Source organism: Oncorhynchus kisutch, unplaced genomic scaffold, assembly GCF_002021735.2.
Source record: "Oncorhynchus kisutch isolate 150728-3 unplaced genomic scaffold, Okis_V2 scaffold727, whole genome shotgun sequence".
In the NCBI taxonomy this organism is placed as follows: domain Eukaryota; kingdom Metazoa; phylum Chordata; class Actinopteri; order Salmoniformes; family Salmonidae; genus Oncorhynchus; species Oncorhynchus kisutch.
In genome coordinates this window covers 1,127,333-1,148,594 of record NW_022262672.1, presented here as the reverse complement: position 1 = coordinate 1,148,594, position 21,262 = coordinate 1,127,333, and the positions used below count along the sequence as shown (strand labels likewise).

The window sequence follows — 21,262 nt, the reverse complement described above, 5'->3', positions numbered from 1 at the left end:
AGTTAGATACTACTGCACTGTTGGAGCTAGAAACACAAGCATTTAGTTAGATACTACTGCACTGTTGGAGCTAGAAACACAAGCATTTAGTTAGATATTACTGCACTGTTGGAGCTAGAAACACAAGCATTTAGTTAGATATTACTGCACTGTTGGAGCTAGAAACACAAGCATGTAGTTAGATATTACTGCACTGTTGGAGCTAGAAACACAAGCATTTAGTTAGATACTACTGCACTGTTGGAGCTAGAAACACAAGCATTTAGTTAGATACTACTGCACTGTTGGAGCTAGAAACACAAGCATTTAGTTAGATATTACTGCACTGTTGGAGCTAGAAACACAAGCATTTAGTTAGATATTACTGCACTGTTGGAGCTAGAAACACAAGCATTTAGTTAGATATTACTGCACTGTTGGAGCTAGAAACACAAGCATTTAGTTAGATATTACTGCACTGTTGGAGCTAGAAACACAAGCATTTAGTTAGATATTACTGCACTGTTGGAGCTAGAAACACAAGCATTTAGTTAGATATTACTGCACTGTTGGAGCTAGAAACACAAGCATTTAGTTAGATACTACTGCACTGTTGGAGCTAGAAACACAAGCATTTAGTTAGATACTACTGCACTGTTGGAGCTAGAAACACAAGCATTTAGTTAGATATTACTGCACTGTTGGAGCTAGAAACACAAGCATTTAGTTAGATATTACTGCACTGTTGGAGCTAGAAACACAAGCATTTAGTTAGATATTACTGCACTGTTGGAGCTAGAAACACAAGCATTTAGTTAGATATTACTGCACTGTTGGAGCTAGAAACACAAGCATTTAGTTAGATACTACTGCACTGTTGGAGCTAGAAACACAAGCATTTAGTTAGATATTACTGCACTGTTGGAGCTAGAAACACAAGCATTTAGTTAGATATTACTGCACTGTTGGAGCTAGAAACACAAGCATTTAGTTAGATACTACTGCACTGTTGGAGCTAGAAACACAAGCATTTAGTTAGATACTACTGCACTGTTGGAGCTAGAAACACAAGCATTTAGTTAGATATTACTGCACTGTTGGAGCTAGAAACACAAGCATTTAGTTAGGTACTACTGCATTGTTGGAGCTAGAAACACAAGCATTTAGTTAGATATTACTGCACTGTTGGAGCTAGAAACACAAGCATTTAGTTAGATATTACTGCACTGTTGGAGCTAGAAACACAAGCATTTAGTTAGATATTACTGCACTGTTGGAGCTAGAAACACAAGCATTTAGTTAGATATTACTGCACTGTTGGAGCTAGAAACACAAGCATTTAGTTAGATACTACTGCACTGTTGGAGCTAGAAACACAAGCATTTAGTTAGATATTACTGCACTGTTGGAGCTAGAAACACAAGCATTTAGTTAGATATTACTGCACTGTTGGAGCTAGAAACACAAGCATTTAGTTAGATATTACTGCACTGTTGGAGCTAGAAACACAAGCATTTAGTTAGATATTACTGCACTGTTGGAGCTAGAAACACAAGCATTTAGTTAGATATTACTGCACTGTTGGAGCTAGAAACACAAGCATTTAGTTAGATATTACTGCACTGTTGGAGCTAGAAACACAAGCATTTAGTTAGATATTACTGCACTGTTGGAGCTAGAAACACAAGCATTTAGTTAGATACTACTGCACTGTTGGAGCTAGAAACACAAGCATTTAGTTAGATACTACTGCACTGTTGGAGCTAGAAACACAAGCATTTAGTTAGATACTACTGCACTGTTGGAGCTAGAAACACAAGCATTTAGTTAGATACTACTGCACTGTTGGAGCTAGAAACACAAGCATTTAGTTAGATATTACTGCACTGTTGGAGCTAGAAACACAAGCATTTAGTTAGATACTACTGCACTGTTGGAGCTAGAAACACAAGCATTTAGTTAGATATTACTGCACTGTTGGAGATAGAAACACAAGCATTTAGTTAGATATTACTGCACTGTTGGAGCTAGAAACACAAGCATTTAGTTAGATATTACTGCACTGTTGGAGCTAGAAACACAAGCATTTAGTTAGATATTACTGCACTGTTGGAGCTAGAAACACAAGCATTTAGTTAGATATTACTGCACTGTTGGAGCTAGAAACACAAGCATTTAGTTAGATACTACTGCACTGTTGGAGCTAGAAACACAAGCATTTAGTTAGATACTACTGCACTGTTGGAGCTAGAAACACAAGCATTTAGTTAGATACTACTGCACTGTTGGAGCTAGAAACACAAGCATTTAGTTAGATACTACTGCACTGTTGGAGCTAGAAACACAAGCATTTAGTTAGATATTACTGCACTGTTGGAGCTAGAAACACAAGCATTTAGTTAGATACTACTGCACTGTTGGAGCTAGAAACACAAGCATTTAGTTAGATATTACTGCACTGTTGGAGCTAGAAACACAAGCATTTAGTTAGATATTACTGCACTGTTGGAGCTAGAAACACAAGCATTTAGTTAGATACTACTGCACTGTTGGAGCTAGAAACACAAGCATTTAGTTAGATACTACTGCACTGTTGGAGCTAGAAACACAAGCATTTAGTTAGATACTACTGCACTGTTGGAGCTAGAAACACAAGCATTTAGTTAGATATTACTGCACTGTTGGAGCTAGAAACACAAGCATTTAGTTAGATACTACTGCACTGTTGGAGCTAGAAACACAAGCATTTAGTTAGATACTACTGCACTGTTGGAGCTAGAAACACAAGCATTTAGTTAGATACTACTGCACTGTTGGAGCTAGAAACACAAGCATTTAGTTAGATATTACTGCACTGTTGGAGCTAGAAACACAAGCATTTAGTTAGATATTACTGCACTGTTGGAGCTAGAAACACAAGCATTTAGTTAGATATTACTGCACTGTTGGAGCTAGAAACACAAGCATTTAGTTAGATATTACTGCACTGTTGGAGCTAGAAACACAAGCATTTAGTTAGATACTACTGCACTGTTGGAGCTAGAAACACAAGCATTTAGTTAGATATTACTGCACTGTTGGAGCTAGAAACACAAGCATTTAGTTAGATATTACTGCACTGTTGGAGCTAGAAACACAAGCATTTAGTTAGATATTACTGCACTGTTGGAGCTAGAAACACAAGCATTTAGTTAGATATTACTGCACTGTTGGAGCTAGAAACACAAGCATTTAGTTAGATATTACTGCACTGTTGGAGCTAGAAACACAAGCATTTAGTTAGATATTACTGCACTGTTGGAGCTAGAAACACAAGCATTTAGTTAGATATTACTGCACTGTTGGAGCTAGAAACACAAGCATTTAGTTAGATACTACTGCACTGTTGGAGCTAGAAACACAAGCATTTAGTTAGATACTACTGCACTGTTGGAGCTAGAAACACAAGCATTTAGTTAGATACTACTGCACTGTTGGAGCTAGAAACACAAGCATTTAGTTAGATACTACTGCACTGTTGGAGCTAGAAACACAAGCATTTAGTTAGATATTACTGCACTGTTGGAGCTAGAAACACAAGCATTTAGTTAGATACTACTGCACTGTTGGAGCTAGAAACACAAGCATTTAGTTAGATATTACTGCACTGTTGGAGATAGAAACACAAGCATTTAGTTAGATATTACTGCACTGTTGGAGCTAGAAACACAAGCATTTAGTTAGATATTACTGCACTGTTGGAGCTAGAAACACAAGCATTTAGTTAGATATTACTGCACTGTTGGAGCTAGAAACACAAGCATTTAGTTAGATATTACTGCACTGTTGGAGCTAGAAACACAAGCATTTAGTTAGATACTACTGCACTGTTGGAGCTAGAAACACAAGCATTTAGTTAGATACTACTGCACTGTTGGAGCTAGAAACACAAGCATTTAGTTAGATACTACTGCACAGTTGGAGCTAGAAACACAAGCATTTAGTTAGATACTACTGCACTGTTGGAGCTAGAAACACAAGCATTTAGTTAGATATTACTGCACTGTTGGAGCTAGAAACACAAGCATTTAGTTAGATACTACTGCACTGTTGGAGCTAGAAACACAAGCATTTAGTTAGATATTACTGCACTGTTGGAGCTAGAAACACAAGCATTTAGTTAGATATTACTGCACTGTTGGAGCTAGAAACACAAGCATTTAGTTAGATACTACTGCACTGTTGGAGCTAGAAACACAAGCATTTAGTTAGATACTACTGCACTGTTGGAGCTAGAAACACAAGCATTTAGTTAGATACTACTGCACTGTTGGAGCTAGAAACACAAGCATTTAGTTAGATATTACTGCACTGTTGGAGCTAGAAACACAAGCATTTAGTTAGATACTACTGCACTGTTGGAGCTAGAAACACAAGCATTTAGTTAGATACTACTGCACTGTTGGAGCTAGAAACACAAGCATTTAGTTAGATACTACTGCACTGTTGGAGCTAGAAACACAAGCATTTAGTTAGATATTACTGCACTGTTGGAGCTAGAAACACAAGCATTTAGTTAGATATTACTGCACTGTTGGAGCTAGAAACACAAGCATGTAGTTAGATACTACTGCACTGTTGGAGCTAGAAACACAAGCATTTAGTTAGATACTACTGCACTGTTGGAGCTAGAAACACAAGCATTTAGTTAGATATTACTGCACTGTTGGAGCTAGAAACACAAGCATTTAGTTAGATACTACTGCACTGTTGGAGCTAGAAACACAAGCATTTAGTTATATATTACTGCACTGTTGGAGCTAGGAACACAAGCATTTAGTTAGATATTACTGCACTGTTGGAGCTAGAAACACAAGCATTTAGTTAGATATTACTGCACTGTTGGAGCTAGAAACACAAGCATTTAGTTAGATATTACTGCACTGTTGGAGCTAGAAACACAAGCATTTAGTTAGATACTACTGCACTGTTGGAGCTAGAAACACAAGCATTTAGTTAGATATTACTGCACTGTTGGAGCTAGAAACACAAGCATTTAGTTAGATACTACTGCACTGTTGGAGCTAGAAACACAAGCATTTAGTTAGATACTACTGCACTGTTGGAGCTAGAAACACAAGCATTTAGTTAGATATTACTGCACTGTTGGAGCTAGAAACACAAGCATTTAGTTAGATACTACTGCACTGTTGGAGCTAGAAACACAAGCATTTAGTTATATATTACTGCACTGTTGGAGCTAGGAACACAAGCATTTAGTTAGATATTACTGCACTGTTGGATCTAGAAACACAAGCATTTAGTTAGATATTACTGCACTGTTGGAGCTAGAAACACAAGCATTTAGTTAGATATTACTGCACTGTTGGAGCTAGAAACACAAGCATTTAGTTAGATACTACTGCACTGTTGGAGCTAGAAACACAAGCATTTAGTTAGATATTACTGCACTGTTGGAGCTAGAAACACAAGCATTTAGTTAGATATTACTGCACTGTTGGAGATAGAAACACAAGCATTTAGTTAGATACTACTGCACTGTTGGAGCTAGAAACACAAGCATTTAGTTAGATATTACTGCACTGTTGGAGCTAGAAACACAAGCATTTAGTTAGATATTACTGCACTGTTGGAGCTAGAAACACAAGCATTTAGTTAGATACTACTGCACTGTTGGAGCTAGAAACACAAGCATTTAGTTAGATATTACTGCACTGTTGGAGCTAGAAACACAAGCATTTAGTTAGATATTACTGCACTGTTGGAGCTAGAAACACAAGCATTTAGTTAGATACTACTGCACTGTTGGAGCTAGGAACACAAGCATTTAGTTAGATACTACTGCACTGTTGGAGCTAGAAACACAAGCATTTAGTTAGATATTACTGCACTGTTGGAACTAGAAACACAAGCATTTAGTTAGATATTACTGCACTGTTGGAGCTAGAAACACAAGCATTTAGTTAGATACTACTGCACTGTTGGAGCTAGAAACACAAGCATTTAGTTAGATATTACTGCACTGTTGGAGCTAGAAACACAAGCATTTAATTAGATATTACTGCACTGTTGGAGCTAGAAACACAAGCATTTAGTTAGATACTACTGCACTGTTGGAGCTAGAAACACAAGCATTTCGCTACACCCGCAATAACGTCTACTAAACAAGTGTATTTGACAAATAAAATGTGATTTGATTTGGTCAAATAAAGGTAAACTCCAAATGTGTCTGCTACTCTGTGTCCAGGTGGATGTGTGCGGGTATCCTCTCAGTATCTTCTTCATCGTGGTCAATGAGTTCTGTGAACGTTTCTCCTACTATGGCATGCGAGGTGAGCCAATCACACCTCTCTATGTTGACAGATAGCAGAGAGCTGAGCCAATCACACCTCTCTATGTTGACCGATAGCAGAGAGCTGAGCCAATCACACCTATCTATGTTGACCGATAGCAGAGAGCTGAGCCAATCACACCTCTCTATGTTGACAGATAGCAGAGAGCTGAGCCAATCACACCTCTCTATGTTGACAAATAGCAGAGAGCTGAGCCAATCACACCTCTCTATGTTGACAGATAGCAGAGAGCTGAGCCAATCACACCTCTCTATGTTGACAGATAGCAGAGAGCTGAGCCAATCACTCCTCTCTATGTTGACAGATAGCAGAGAGCTGAGCCAATCACACCTCTCTATGTTGACAGATAGCAGAGAGCTGAGCCAATCACACCTCTCTATGTTGACAGATAGCAGAGAGCTGAGCCAATCACACCTCTCTATGTTGACAGAGAGCTGAGCCAATCACACCTCTCTATGTTGACAAATAGCAGAGAGCTGAGCCAATCACACCTCTCTATGTTGACAGATAGCAGAGAGCTGAGCCAATCACACCTCTCTATGTTGACAGATAGCAGAGAGCTGAGCCAATCACACCTCTCTATGTTGACAGATAGCAGAGAGCTGAGCCAATCACACCTCTCTATGTTGACAGATAGCAGAGAGCTGAGCCAATCACACCTCTCTATGTTGACAGATAGCAGAGAGCTGAGCCAATCACTCCTCTCTATGTTGACAGATAGCAGAGAGCTGAGCCAATCACACCTCTCTATGTTGACAGATAGCAGAGAGCTGAGCCAATCACACCTCTCTATGTTGACAGATAGCAGAGAGCTGAGCCAATCACACCTCTCTATGTTGACAAATAGCAGAGAGCTAAGCCAATCACACCTCTCTATGTTGACAGATAGCAGAGAGCTGAGCCAATCACACCTCTCTATGTTGACAGATAGCAGAGAGCTGAGCCAATCACACCTCTCTATGTTGACAGATAGCAGAGAGCTGAGCCAATCACACCTCTCTATGTTGACAAATAGCAGAGAGCTGAGCCAATCACACCTCTCTATGTTGACAGATAGCAGAGAACTGAGCCAATCACACCTCTCTATGTTGACAGATAGCAGAGAGCTGAGCCAATCACACCTCTCTATGTTGACCGATAGCAGAGAGCTGAGCCAATCACACCTCTCTATGTTGACAGATAGCAGAGAGCTGAGCCAATCACACCTCTCTATGTTGACAAATAGCAGAGAGCTGAGCCAATCACACCTCTCTATGTTGACAGATAGCAGAGAGCTGAGCCAATCACACCTCTCTATGTTGACAGATAGCAGAGAGCTGAGCCAATCACTCCTCTCTATGTTGACAGATAGCAGAGAGCTGAGCCAATCACACCTCTCTATGTTGACAGATAGCAGAGAGCTGAGCCAAACACACCTCTCTATGTTGACAGATAGCAGAGAGCTGAGCCAATCACACCTCTCTATGTTGACAGAGAGCTGAGCCAATCAAACCTCTCTATGTTGACAAATAGCAGAGAGCTGAGCCAATCACACCTCTCTATGTTGACAGATAGCAGAGAGCTGAGCCAATCACACCTCTCTATGTTGACAGATAGCAGAGAGCTGAGCCAATCACACCTCTCTATGTTGACAGATAGCAGAGAGCTGAGCCAATCACACCTCTCTATGTTGACAAATAGCAGAGAGCTGAGCCAATCACACCTCTCTATGTTGACAAATAGCAGAGAGCTGAGCCAATCACACCTCTCTATGTTGACAGATAGCAGAGAGCTGAGCCAATCACACCTCTCTATGTTGACCGATAGCAGAGAGCTGAGCCAATCACACCTCTCTATGTTGACCGATAGCAGAGAGCTGAGCCAATCACACCTCTCTATGTTGACAGATAGCAGAGAGCTGAGCCAATCACACCTCTCTATGTTGACAAATAGCAGAGAGCTGAGCCAATCACACCTCTCTATGTTGACAAATAGCAGAGAGCTGAGCCAATCACTCCTCTCTATGTTGACAGATAGCAGAGAGCTGAGCCAATCACACCTCTCTATGTTGACAGATAGCAGAGAGCTGAGCCAATCACACCTCTCTATGTTGACAGATAGCAGAGAGCTGAGCCAATCACACCTCTCTATGTTTACAGAGAGCTGAGCCAATCACACCTCTCTATGTTGACAAATAGCAGAGAGCTGAGCCAATCACACCTCTCTATGTTGACAGATAGCAGAGAGCTGAGCCAATCACACCTCTCTATGTTGACAGATAGCAGAGAGCTGAGCCAATCACACCTCTCTATGTTGACAGATAGCAGAGAGCTGAGCCAATCACACCTCTCTATGTTGACAAATAGCAGAGAGCTGAGCCAATCACACCTCTCTATGTTGACAGATAGCAGAGAACTGAGCCAATCACACCTCTCTATGTTGACAGATAGCAGAGAGCTGAGCCAATCACACCTCTCTATGTTGACAAATAGCAGAGAGCTGAGCCAATCACACCTCTCTATGTTGACAGATAGCAGAGAGCTGAGCCAATCACACCTCTCTATGTTGACAAATAGCAGAGAGCTGAGCCAATCACACCTCTCTATGTTGACAGATAGCAGAGAGCTGAGCCAATCACACCTCTCTATGTTGACAGATAGCAGAGAGCTGAGCCAATCACACCTCTCTATGTTGACAGATAGCAGAGAGCTGAGCCAATCACACCTCTCTATGTTGACAAATAGCAGAGAGCTGAGCCAATCACACCTCTCTATGTTGACAGATAGCAGAGAACTGAGCCAATCACACCTCTCTATGTTGACAGATAGCAGAGAGCTGAGCCAATCACACCTCTCTATGTTGACAAATAGCAGAGAGCTGAGCCAATCACACCTCTCTATGTTGACAGATAGCAGAGAGCTGAGCCAATCACACCTCTCTATGTTGACAAATAGCAGAGAGCTGAGCCAATCACACCTCTCTATGTTGACAGATAGCAGAGAGCTGAGCCAATCACACCTCTCTATGTTGACAGATAGCAGAGAGCTGAGCCAATCACACCTCTCTATGTTGACAAATAGCAGAGAGCTGAGCCAATCACACCTCTCTATGTTGACAGATAGCAGAGAGCTGAGCCAATCACACCTCTCTATGTTGACAAATAGCAGAGAGCTGAGCCAATCACACCTCTCTATGTTGACAGATAGCAGAGAGCTGAGCCAATCACACCTCTCTATGTTGACAAATAGCAGAGAGCTGAGCCAATCACACCTCTCTATGTTGACAGATAGCAGAGAACTGAGCCAATCACACCTCTCTATGTTGACAGATAGCAGAGAGCTGAGCCAATCACACCTCTCTATGTTGACAGATAGCAGAGAGCTGAGCCAATCACACCTCTCTATGTTGACAGATAGCAGAGAGCTGAGCCAATCACACCTCTCTATGTTGACAAATAGCAGAGAGCTGAGCCAATCACACATCTCTATGTTGACAGATAGCAGAGAGCTGAGCCAATCACACCTCTCTATGTTGACAGATAGCAGAGAGCTGAGCCAATCACACCTCTCTATGTTGACAAATAGCAGAGAGCTGAGCCAATCACACCTCTCTATGTTGACAGATAGCAGAGAGCTGAGCCAATCACACCTCTCTATGTTGACAAATAGCAGAGAGCTGAGCCAATCACACCTCTCTATGTTGACAAATAGCAGAGAGCTGAGCCAATCACACCTCTCTATGTTGACAAATAGCAGAGAGCTGAGCCAATCACACCTCTCTATGTTGACAAATAGCAGAGAGCTGAGCCAATCACACCTCTCTATGTTGACAGATAGCAGTGTTTACTACAGAATGTAAATAAGTATTTGGTAGTTACATTTCATTGACCAATGTTAAGGACTGGTCCTGTAGATGGACATATTGAGTGGTTCTGTTGTCTCCTCTAGCGGTGTTGGTCCTGTAGATGGACATATTGAGTGGTTCTGTTGTCCCCCCCTAGCGGTGTTGGTCCTGTACTTCAGGTATTTCCTGAAGTGGGATGATGACCTGGCCACCTCTATCTATCACACCTTCATCGCTCTCTGCTACCTGACTCCTATACTGGGGGCCATAGTGGCAGACTCCTGGCTGGGGAAGTTCAAGTGAGTCCAAACCCAGTACATCCACATATTATCTGATCTTCCATAGGATATCTGGGGATTGTAGTTCCCTCACTTGTAGTTGTCTGCCCTCCTGGTAAATCCCTTTCATTCGTTTTTCTCCCCCTCACACACTTTTTACTAAAACAAAAGCAAAAACAAATGAAATAGATAATAAAGAAAAGTTAAATTAAAAATTAACAGTAAACATAATACTCACAAGTTCCATATTATGTATATTTACAGTGTTTTAATGATGTCCAAAGGGTTAAAGTACAAAAGGGAAAATAAATCAACATAAATATGGGTTGTATTTAAAATGGTGTTTGTTCTTCACTGGTTGCCCTTTTCTTGTTGCTGTGATGGCACACTGTGGTATTTCACCCAGTAGATATGGGAGTTTATCAAAATTGGATTTGTTTTCGAATTGTTCTCTCCTCTCTCTCTCTTTCCTCTCTCTCTCCTCTCTCTTTCTTCTCTCTCTCCTCTCTCTCTTTCCTCTCTCTTCCTCTCTCTCTCCTCTCTCTCTTTCCTCTCTCTTTCCTCTCTCTCTCCCCTCTCTCTTTCGTCTCTCTCCCCTCTCTCTCTTTCCTCTCTCTCTCCTCTCTCTCTTTCCTCTCTCTCTCCTCTCTCTCTTTCCTCTCTCTCTCTCATCTCTCTCTTTCATCTCTCTCTTTCCTCTCTCTTTCCTCTCTCTCTTTCCTCTCTCTCTCCCCTCTCTCTTTCCTCTCTCTCCCCTCTCTCTTTCCTCTCTCTCCCCTCTCTCTTTCCTCTCTCTCTCCTCTCTCTTTCCTCTCTCTCCTCTCCTCTCTCTCTTTCCTCTCTCTCTCCTCTCTCTCTTCCTCTCTCTCTCTCTCCTCTCTCTCTTTCCTCTCTCTCTCCTCTCTCTCTTTCCTCTCTCTCTCCTCTCTCTCTTTCCTCTCTCTCTCCTCTCTCTCTCTTTCCTCTCTCTCTCCTCTCTCTCTTTCCTCTCTCTCTCCTCTCTCTCTCTTTCCTCTCTCTCTCCTCTCTCTCTTTCCTCTCTCTCTCCTCTCTCTCTCCTCTCTCTCTTTCCTCTCTCTCTCCTCTCTCTCTCCTCTCTCTCTCCTCTCTCTCCTCTCTCTCCTCTCTCTCTCCTCTCTCTCTTTCCTCTCTCCCTCCTCTCTCTCTCCTCTCTCTCTTTACTCTCTCTCCCCAGGACTATTGTCTATTTATCCATCGTCTATACGGTGGGACAGGTCGTCATGGCAGTAAGCGCCATACACGACATCACAGACACAGACAGGGACGGGACCCCTGACAACATGACCTTCCATGTGTGAGTTCATCTACTGTTCACCCCAAACACAACATCCTATGTAAGCCTGTACAACAGCATTGTAAAAATATTTGAGTTGTGTAAACTTAGTCAATTCATGTTGACTCAACTTCTATGATATGAGTTCCATTAGTTGAACTGATAAGTGATGTGCTGTTCTCTCCCCTCAGGGCCATGTCTATGGTTGGCCTGTTCCTCATCGCTCTGGGGACGGGGGGCATCAAACCCTGTGTCGCTGCCTTTGGAGGAGACCAGTTTGAAGACCACCAGGTTGGTAACGCTAGCGGAGCAGCCATTTTAGAGTCTGTCTCTACCGACCTCGGTCATTACTGTAGTGTAGACTCCATTTTAGAGTCTGTCTCTACCGACCTCGGTCTGTACAGTAGTGTAGACTCCATTTTAGAGTCTGTCTCTACCGACCTCGGTCATTACTGTAGTGTAGACTCCATTTTAGAGTCTGTCTCTACCGACCTCGGTCTTTACAGTAGTGTAGACCCCATTTTAGAGTCTGTCTCTACTGACCTCAGTCTTTACAGTAGTGTAGACTCCATTTTAAAGTCTGTCTCTACTGACCTTTGCCATTACAGTAGTGTAGACTCCATTGTAGAGTCTGTCTCTGCTGACCTCGGTCAGTACAGTAGTGTAGACTCCATTTTAGAGTATGTCTCTACCGACCTCGGTCTTTACAGTAGTGTAGACTCCATTTAGAGTCTGTCTCTACCAACCTCGGTCTATACGGTAGTGTAGACTCCATTTTAGAGTCTATCTCTACCGACCTTGGTCTTTACAGTAGTGTAGACTCAATTTTAGAGTCTGTCTCTACTGACCTCGGTCTTTACAGTAGTGTAGACTACATTTTAGAGTCTGTCTCTACTGACCTCGGTCTTTACAGTAGTGGAGACTCCATTTTAGAGTCTGTCTCTGCCGACCTCGGTCGTTACGGTAGTGTAGACTCCATTTTAGAGTCTGTCTCTGCCGACCTCTGTCTTTACAGTAGTGTAGACTCCAGACTCAGGAAGTAGTGATCAGCATGGTTTATCAACGTGACTTCAGTCATTATCAGTGCTGAGCCAGCAGAACACATCCCAGATGGTTTAATAACCATTAACCCTGGATACCTGCTGGAAGGTGCATTTAGGTCAAAGGTTATAGAGCATCATGTTGTTGAATGTGGATGAATCTAAAAACCTTTCATCTCCAGCAGATAGATGGTGCTGCTAGCTATGGTTCGATACAAATGTCAAGGTCAGATGTTTGCAGTTCTAAACCTGTTCTCCTGTCCATGTCTCACGTCCTCCTGTCCTCCTGTCCATGTCTCCTGTCCTCCTGTTCTCCTGTCCTCCTGATCTCATATCCATGTTTCCTGTCCTCCTGTCCTCCTGTCCATGTCTCCTGTCCTCCTGTCTTCCTGTCCTCCTGTCCTCCTGTCCATGTCTTCTGTCCTCCTGTCCTCCTGTCCATGTATCCTGTCCATGTATCCTGTCCATGTATCCTGTCCTCCTGTCCTCCTGTCCATGTCTTCTGTCCTCCTGTCCTCCTGTCCATGTATCCTGTCCATGTATCCTGTCCTCCTGTCCTCCTGTCCATGTCTCCTGTCCTCCTGTCCTTCTGTCCATGTCTCTTATCCTCCTCCTGTCCTCCTATCCTCCTGTCCTCCTGTCCATGTCTCCTGTCCCCCTGTCTTCCTGTCCTTCTTGCCCTGTCTCCTGTCCTCCTGTCCATGTCTCCTGTCCTCCTGTCCATGTCTCCTGTCCTCCTGTCCTCCTGTCCTCCTGTCCATGTCTCCTGTCCTCCTGTCCTCCTGTCCATGTCTCCTGTCCTCTTGTCCTTCTGACCTCCTGTCCATGTCTCCTGTCCTCTTGTTCTTCTGTCCTCCTGTCTCCTGTCGTCCTGTCCATGTCTCCTGTCCTCCTGTCCTCCTGTCCATGTCTCCTGTCCTAATGTCATTCTGTCCATGTCTCCTGTCCTCCTGTCCTCCTGTCCGTGTCTCCTGTCTTCCTGTCCTCCTATTCTCCTGTCCTCCTGTCTCCTGTCCTCCTGTCTTCCTGTCCTCCTGTCTCCTGTCCTCCTGTCCATGTCTCCTGTCCTCCTGTCTTCCTGTCCTCCTGTCCTCCTGTCCATGTCTCCTGTCTTCCTGTCCTCCTGTCCTCCTGTCCTCCTGTCCATGTCTCCTGTCTCCTGTCCTCCTGTCCATGTCCTCCTGTCTTCCTGTCCTCCTGTCCTCCTGTCCATGTCTCCTGTCTTCCTGTCCTCCTGTCCTCCTGTCCTCCTGTCCATGTCTCCTGTCTCCTGTCCTCCTGTCCTCCTGTCCATGTATCCTGTCTTCCTGTCCTCCTGTCCTCCTGTCTCCTGTCCATGTCTCCTGTCTTCCTGTCCTCCTGTCTTCCTGTCTCCTGTCCTCCTGTCCATGTCTCCTGTCTTCCTGTCCTCCTGTCTTCCTGTCCTCCTGTCTCCTGTCCTCCTGTCCATGTCTCCTGTCCTCCTGTCTTCCTGTCCTCCTGTCCATGTCTCCTGTCTTCCTGTCCTCCTGTCCTCCTGTCCTCCTGTCCATGTCTCCATGTCTCCTGTCCTCCTGTCCATGTCCTCCTGTCCTCCTGTCCATGTCTCCTGTCTTCCTGTCCTCCTGTCCTCCTGTCCATGTCTCCTGTCTCCTGTCCTCCTGTCCTCCTGTCCTCCTGTCCATGTCTCCTGTCTTCCTGTCCTCCTGTCTCCTGTCCATGTCTCCTGTCTTCCTGTCCTCCTGTCTTCCTGTCTCCTGTCCTCCTGTCCATGTCTCCTGTCTTCCTGTCCTCCTGTCTTCCTGTCCTCCTGTCCTCCTGTCCATGTCTCCTGTCTCCTGTCCTCCTGTCCATGTCTCCTGTCTTCCTGTCCTCCTGTCCTCCTGTCTCCTCTCCTCCTGTCCATGTCTCCTGTCTTCCTGTCCTCCTGTCCTCCTGTCCATACATTCTCCAGGAGAAACAGAGGAGCACGTTCTTCTCCATCTTCTACCTGTCAATCAATGCTGGTAGTCTCCTGTCTACTGTCATTACACCCATCCTCAGAGGTACGACCATAACCCTAAACTAACACAATACCTGTTCTCCTGTCTACTGTCATTACACCCATCCTCAGAGGTACGACCATAACCCTAAACTAACAAAATACCTGTTCTCCTGTCTACTGTCATTACACCCATCCTCAGAGGTACGACCATAACCCTAAACTAACACAATACCTGGTCAGACTTGACATTACGAACCCTAAACTAACACAATGCCTGGTCAGACTTGACATTACTAACTCTAAACTAACACAATACCTGGTCAGACTTGACTACTACTAACTCTAAACTAACACAATACCTGGTCAGACTTTACATTACTAACCCTAAACTAACACAATGCCTGGTCAGACTTCACTACTACTAACCTTAAACTAACACAATACCTGGTCAGACTTGACATTACTAACCCTAAACTAACACAATACCTAGTCAGACTTTACATTACTAACCCTAAACTAACACAATGCCTGGTCAGACTTGACATTACTAACCTTAAACTAACACAATACCTGGTCAGACTTGACATTACTAACCCTAAACTAACACAATACCTGGTCAGACTTGACATTACTAACCCTAAACTAACACAATGCCTGGTCAGACTTGACATTACTAACCCTAAACTAACACAATGCCTGGTCAGACTTGACTACTACTAACCCTAAACTAACACAATACCTGGTCAGACTTGACTACTACTAACCCTAAACTAACACAATACCTGGTCAGACTTGACATTACTAACCCTAAACTAACACAATACCTGGTCAGACTTGACATTACTAACCCTAAACTAACACAATACCTAGTCAGACTTTACATTACTAACCCTAAACTAACACAATACCTAGTCAGACTTCAACATTACTAACCCTAAACTAACACAATACCTAGTCAGACTTTACATTACTAACCCTAAACTTACACAATGCCTGGTCAGACTTGACTATGGTTATGCCTGTGCAATAGGGCCAGTTCCTCCATCCAATAGCGCACTGAGCCAGAAGCATGTGTGTTCCCTCCTCCAGGCCAGGAGTGTGGTATCCACTCCCAACAGAAGTGTTATCCTCTGGCCTTCGGCGTCCCTGCAGCCCTCATGGTGGTGGCTCTCAGTGAGTACTGTTACCACTACATGGAGGAGCTTCCTTCCTCTCCTTGCCTCTATCAACCAGCAGTATTGATCTGAACTCTGTCTAACAGAGGTGGACGTCTTTCTGTGTTTCCACAGTCGTGTTCATTATGGGCAGTGGCATGTACAACAAGACTGCTCCTAAAGGCAACATTATGCTGGAGGTCTGCAAGTGTATCGGGGTAAGACAGTCTAACAACACACAGACAGTAAGGGATGAGACAGTCAAACAACACACAGACAGTAAGGGATGAGACAGTCTAATAACAGACAGACAGTAAGGGATGAGACAGTCTAGTAACACACAGTCAGTAAGGGATGAGACAGTCTAGTAACATACAGACAGTAAGGGATGAGACAGTCTAGTAACATACAGACAGTAAGGGATGAGACAGTCTAATAACATACAGACAGTAAGGAGGTTAGACAGTCTAATAACAGACAGACAGTAAGGGATGAGACAGTCTAGTAACATACAGACAGTAAGGGATGAGACAGTCTAGTAACATACAGACAGTAAGGAGGTTAGACAGTCTAGTAACATACAGACAGTAAGGGATGAGACAGTCTAATAACATACAGACAGTAAGGAGGTTAGACAGTCTAATAACAGACAGACAGTAAGGGATGAGACAGTCTAGTAACATACAGACAGTAAGGGATGAGACAGTCTAATAACATACAGACAGTAAGGGATGAGACAGTCTAATAACACACAGACAGTAAGGGATGAGACAGTCTAATAACATACAGACAGTAAGGGATGAGACAGTCTAGTAACATACAGACAGTAAGGGATGAGACAGTCAAACAACACACAGACAGTAAGGGATGAGGAGGTCTAATAACATACAGACAGTAAGGAGGTACAACAAGACTGCTCCTAAAGGCAACATTATGCTGGAGGTCTGCAAGTGTATCGGGGTAAGACAGTCAAACAACACACAGACAGTAAGGGATGAGACAGTCTAATAACATACAGACAGTAAGGGATGAGACAGTCTAATAACAGACAGACAGTAAGGGATGAGACAGTCTAATAACACACAGTCAGTAAGGGATGAGACAGTCTAGTAACACACAGACAGTAAGGGATGAGACAGTCTAGTAACATACAGACAGAAGAATACTTACAGTGTCATATCTTTCCATGTGAAACTCTACAGGAAGTGAATGTGATATTCAACAACAATGTCTGGTTTTCAGCAGAGCTATTAAGTGTTTTTGTGTTCTTTCGCTCCTCTCCAGTTTGCCATAAAGAACCGCTTCAGGCATCGCAGCAAGACGTTCCCTAAGAGAGAACACTGGATGGACTGGGCCGATGAGAAATATGACGTAGGGCCATGTTCATTGGTCAATGGGAAAACCAGCACTACCAAATTAGCAGTTCATAAAACTGTTGAAAATGAAAGTCAACTGAAGGATGTTTACAACACAGAGAACTCATTAATAAATCCTTCCTCTCCTCTTTTTCCTCCTTCTTCTCTCCTCTCTGCTCTCCTTCTCTCTCCTCCTCCTCTCCTTTCTGCTCTCCTCCTCCTCCCATCCTCCTCTCTCCTTCCCCTTCTCTCCTCTCTCCTCCTCCCGTCCTCTCTCCTTCCCCTCTCCGCTCTGCTCTCCTCCTCCTCCCCGTCCTCCTCTCTCCTCCTCCTTCTCTCCTCTCTCCTCCTCCTCCCCGTCCTCCTCTCTCCTCTTCCTCCCATCCTCCTCTCTCCTCCTCCCGTCCTCCTCTCTCCTCCTCCTCCCGTCCTCCTCTCTCCTCCTCCTCTCCTCCTCCTCTCCTTTCTGCTCTCCTCTTCCTCCCATCCTCCTCTCTCCTCCTCTCCTTTCTGCTCTCCTCCTCCTCCTGTCCTCCTCTCTCCTCCTCCTTCTTCTCTGCTTTCTCCTCCTCCTCCCATCCTCCTCTCTCCTCCTCCTCTCCTTTCTGCTTTCCTCCTCCTCCCCATCCTTCTCTCTCCTCCTCCTTCTTCTCTGCTTTCTCCTCCTACTCCCATCCTCCTCTCCTTTTTGCTCTCCTCCTCCTCTCTCCTCCTCCTCTCCTTTCTGCTTTCCTCCTCCTCCCCATCCTTCTCTCTCCTCCTCCTTCTCTCCTTTCTCCTCCTCCTCCCATCCTCCTCCTCCCGTCCTCCTCCCGTCCTCCTTCTTCTCCTCTCCCCTCTCCTCCTCCTCCTCCTCCTCCTCCTCCTCTCTCTTCCTCCTTCTTCTCTCCTTTCTCCTCCTCCTCCCATCCTCCTCTCTCCTCCTCCTCTCCTTTCTGCTCTCCTCCTCCTCCTCCTCCCGACCTCCTCTCTCCTCCTCCTCTCCTTTCTGCTCTCCTCCTCCTCCTCCTCATCCTCCTCTCTCCTCCTCCTCTCCTTTCTTCTCTCCTCTTCCCGTCCTCCTCTCTGCTCCTCCTTCTCTCCTCTCTCCTCCTCCTGCCCGTCCTCCACTTTCCTCCTCCTCTCCTCCAGAAATTGCTGGTGGCCCAGGTGAAGATGGTGCTGAAGGTTTTGTTTCTCTACATCCCCCTTCCCATGTTCTGGACTCTGTTTGACCAACAGGTAAGAACCCTAACCCTAAACCCATCCAGATGGATGGAACCAAGTAACATGGAACCAAGTAACATAATGAAAAAATCCCCATCAAAATGTGTCAGTTTAATCTAGAGATATCTGTTTCAGCTAAAGATATCTGTTTCAGCTAGAGATATCTGTTTCAGCTAGACAGATCTGTTTCAGCTAGAGATATATGTTTCAGCTAGACAGATCTGTTTCAGCTAGAGATATCTGTTTCAGCTAGACAGATCTGTTTCGGCTAGAGAGATTAGTTTCAGCTAAAGATATCTGTTTCAGCTAGACAGATCTGTTTCGGCTAGAGAGATCTGTTTCAGCTAGAGGGATCTGTTTCAGCTAGACAGATCAGTTTCAGCTAGACAGATCAATTTCAGCTAGAGATCAGTTTCAGCTAGACAGATCAGTTTCAGTTAGAGAGATCAGTTTCAGCAAGAGAGATCCATTTCAGCTAGATAGATCTGTTTCAGCTAGAGATATATGTTTCAGCTAGACAGATCAGTTTCAGCTAGGGAGATTAGTTTCAGCTAGAGAGATCAGTTTCAGCTAGAGAGATCCGTTTCAGCTAGATAGATCGGTTTCAGCTAGAGAGATCCGTTTCAGCTAGATAGATCGGTTTCAGCTAGAGAGATCTGTTTCAGCTAGATAGATCTGTTTCAGCTAGAGAGATCTGTTTCAGCTAGATAGATCAGTTTCAGCTAGATTCAGCTAAATCAAATCAAATTTTATTTGTCACATACACATGGTTAGAAGATGTTATTGCGAGTGTAGCGAAATGCTTGTGCTTCTAGTTCCGACAATGCAGTAATAACCAACAAGTAATCTAGCTAACAATTCCAAAACTACTACCTTATAGACACAAGTGTAAGGGGATAAAAAATATGTACATAAAGATATATGAATGAGTGATGGTACAGAGCGGCATAGGCAAGATACAGTAGATGGTATTGAGTGCAGTATATACATATGAGATGAGTATGTAAACAAAGTGGCATAGTTAAAGTGGCTAGTGATACATGTATTACATAAAGATGCAGTAGATGATATAGAGTACAGTATATACATATACATATGAGATGAATAATGTAGGGTATGTAAACATTATATTAGGTAGCATTGTTTAAAGTGGCTAGTGATATATTTACATCATTTCCCATCAATTCCCATTATTAAAGTGGCTGGAGTTGAGTCAGTGTGTTGGCAGCAGTCACTCAATGTTAGTGGTGGCTGTTTAACAGTCTGATGGCCTTGAGATAGAAGCTGTTTTTCAGCTCGCCTTCTGGATGATAGCGGGATGAACAGGCAGTGGCTCGGGTGGTTGTTGTCCTTGATGATCTTTATGGCCTTCCTGTGACATCGGGTGGTGTAGGTGTCCTGGAGGGCAGGTAGTTTGCCCCCCGGTGATGTGTTGTGCAGACCTCACTACCCTCTGGAGAGCCTTACGGTTGTGGGCGGAGCAGTTGCCGTACCAGGCGGTGATACAGCCCGACAGGATGCTCTCGATTGTGCATCTGTAGAAGTTTGTGAGTGCTTTTGGTGACAAGCCAAATTTCTTCAGCCTCCTGAGGTTGAAGAGGCGCTGCTGCGCCTTCTTCACAATGCTGTCTGTGTGGGTGGACCAATTCAGTTTGTCTGTGATGTGTACGCCGAGGAACTTAAAACTTACTACCCTCTCCACTACTGTTCCATTGATGTGGATAGGGGGGTGTTCCCTCTGCTGTTTCCTGAAGTCCACAATCATCTCCTTAGTTTTGTTGACGTTGAGTGTGAGGTTATTTTCCTGACACCACACTCCGAGGGCCCTCACCTCCTCCCTGTAGGCCGTGTAGTCGTTGTTGGTAATCAAGCCTACCACTGTTGTGTCGTCCGCAAACTTGATGATTGAGTTGGAGGCGTGCGTGGCCACGCAGTCGTGGGTGAACAGGAGAGGGCTCAGAACGCACCCTTGTGGGGCCCCAGTGTTGAGGATCAGCGGGGTGGAAATGTTGTTGCCTACCCCCACCACCTGGGGGCGGCCCGTCAGGAAGTCCAGTGCCCAGTTGCACAGGGCGGGGTCGAGACCCAGGGTCTCGAGCTTGATGACGAGCTTGGAGGGCACTATGGTGTTAAATGCCAAGCTGTAGTTGATGAACAGCATTCTCACATAGGTATTCGTCTTGTCCAGATGGGTTAGGGCAGTGTGCAGTGTGGTTGAGATTGCATCGTCTGTGGACCTATTTGGGCGGTAAGCAAATTGGAGTGGGTCTAGGGTGTCAGGTAGGGTGGAGGTGATATGGTCCTTGACTAGTCTCTCAAAGCACTTCATGATGACGGAAGTGAGTGCTACGGGGCGGTAGTCGTTTAGCTCAGTTACCTTAGCTTTCTTGGCAACAGGAACAATGGTGGCCCTCTTGAAGCATGTGGGAACAACAGACTGGGATAGGGATTGATTGAATATGTCCGTAAACACACCAGCCAGCTGGTCTGCGCATGCTCTGAGGGCGCGGCTGGGGATGCCGTCTGGGCCTGCAGCCTTGCGAGGGTTGACACGTTTAAATGTTTTCCTCATGTCGGCTGCAGTGAAGGAGAGTCCGCATGTTTTAGTTGCGGGCCGTGTCAGTGGCACTGTATTGTCCTCAAAGCGGGCAAAAAAGTTATTTAGTCTGCCTGGGAGCAAGACATCCTGGTCCGTGACAGGGCTGGTTTTCTTTTTGTAATCCGTGATTGACTGTAGACCCTGCCACATACCTCTTGTGTCTGAGCCGTTGAATTGAGATTCTACTTTGTTTCTATACTGACGCTTAGCTTGTTTGAT

General features: G+C 44.4%; 1 protein-coding gene across 1 annotated transcript in view; it reads left to right on the top strand.

The window, feature by feature from the left end:
- LOC109882123 (solute carrier family 15 member 1) overlaps window positions 1-21,262 on the top strand; it is a 66,525-nt gene that overhangs the window by 11,484 nt on the left and 33,779 nt on the right. The window contains exons 3-11 of the mRNA XM_031816009.1: window positions 6,227-6,311; window positions 10,312-10,453; window positions 11,628-11,747; window positions 11,918-12,017; window positions 14,700-14,790; window positions 15,819-15,902; window positions 16,019-16,101; window positions 17,168-17,254; window positions 18,370-18,459. Of these exons, the coding sequence (XP_031671869.1) occupies window positions 6,227-6,311; window positions 10,312-10,453; window positions 11,628-11,747; window positions 11,918-12,017; window positions 14,700-14,790; window positions 15,819-15,902; window positions 16,019-16,101; window positions 17,168-17,254; window positions 18,370-18,459 (882 nt within the window). The remainder of the gene's footprint in view (window positions 1-6,226; window positions 6,312-10,311; window positions 10,454-11,627; window positions 11,748-11,917; window positions 12,018-14,699; window positions 14,791-15,818; window positions 15,903-16,018; window positions 16,102-17,167; window positions 17,255-18,369; window positions 18,460-21,262) is intronic.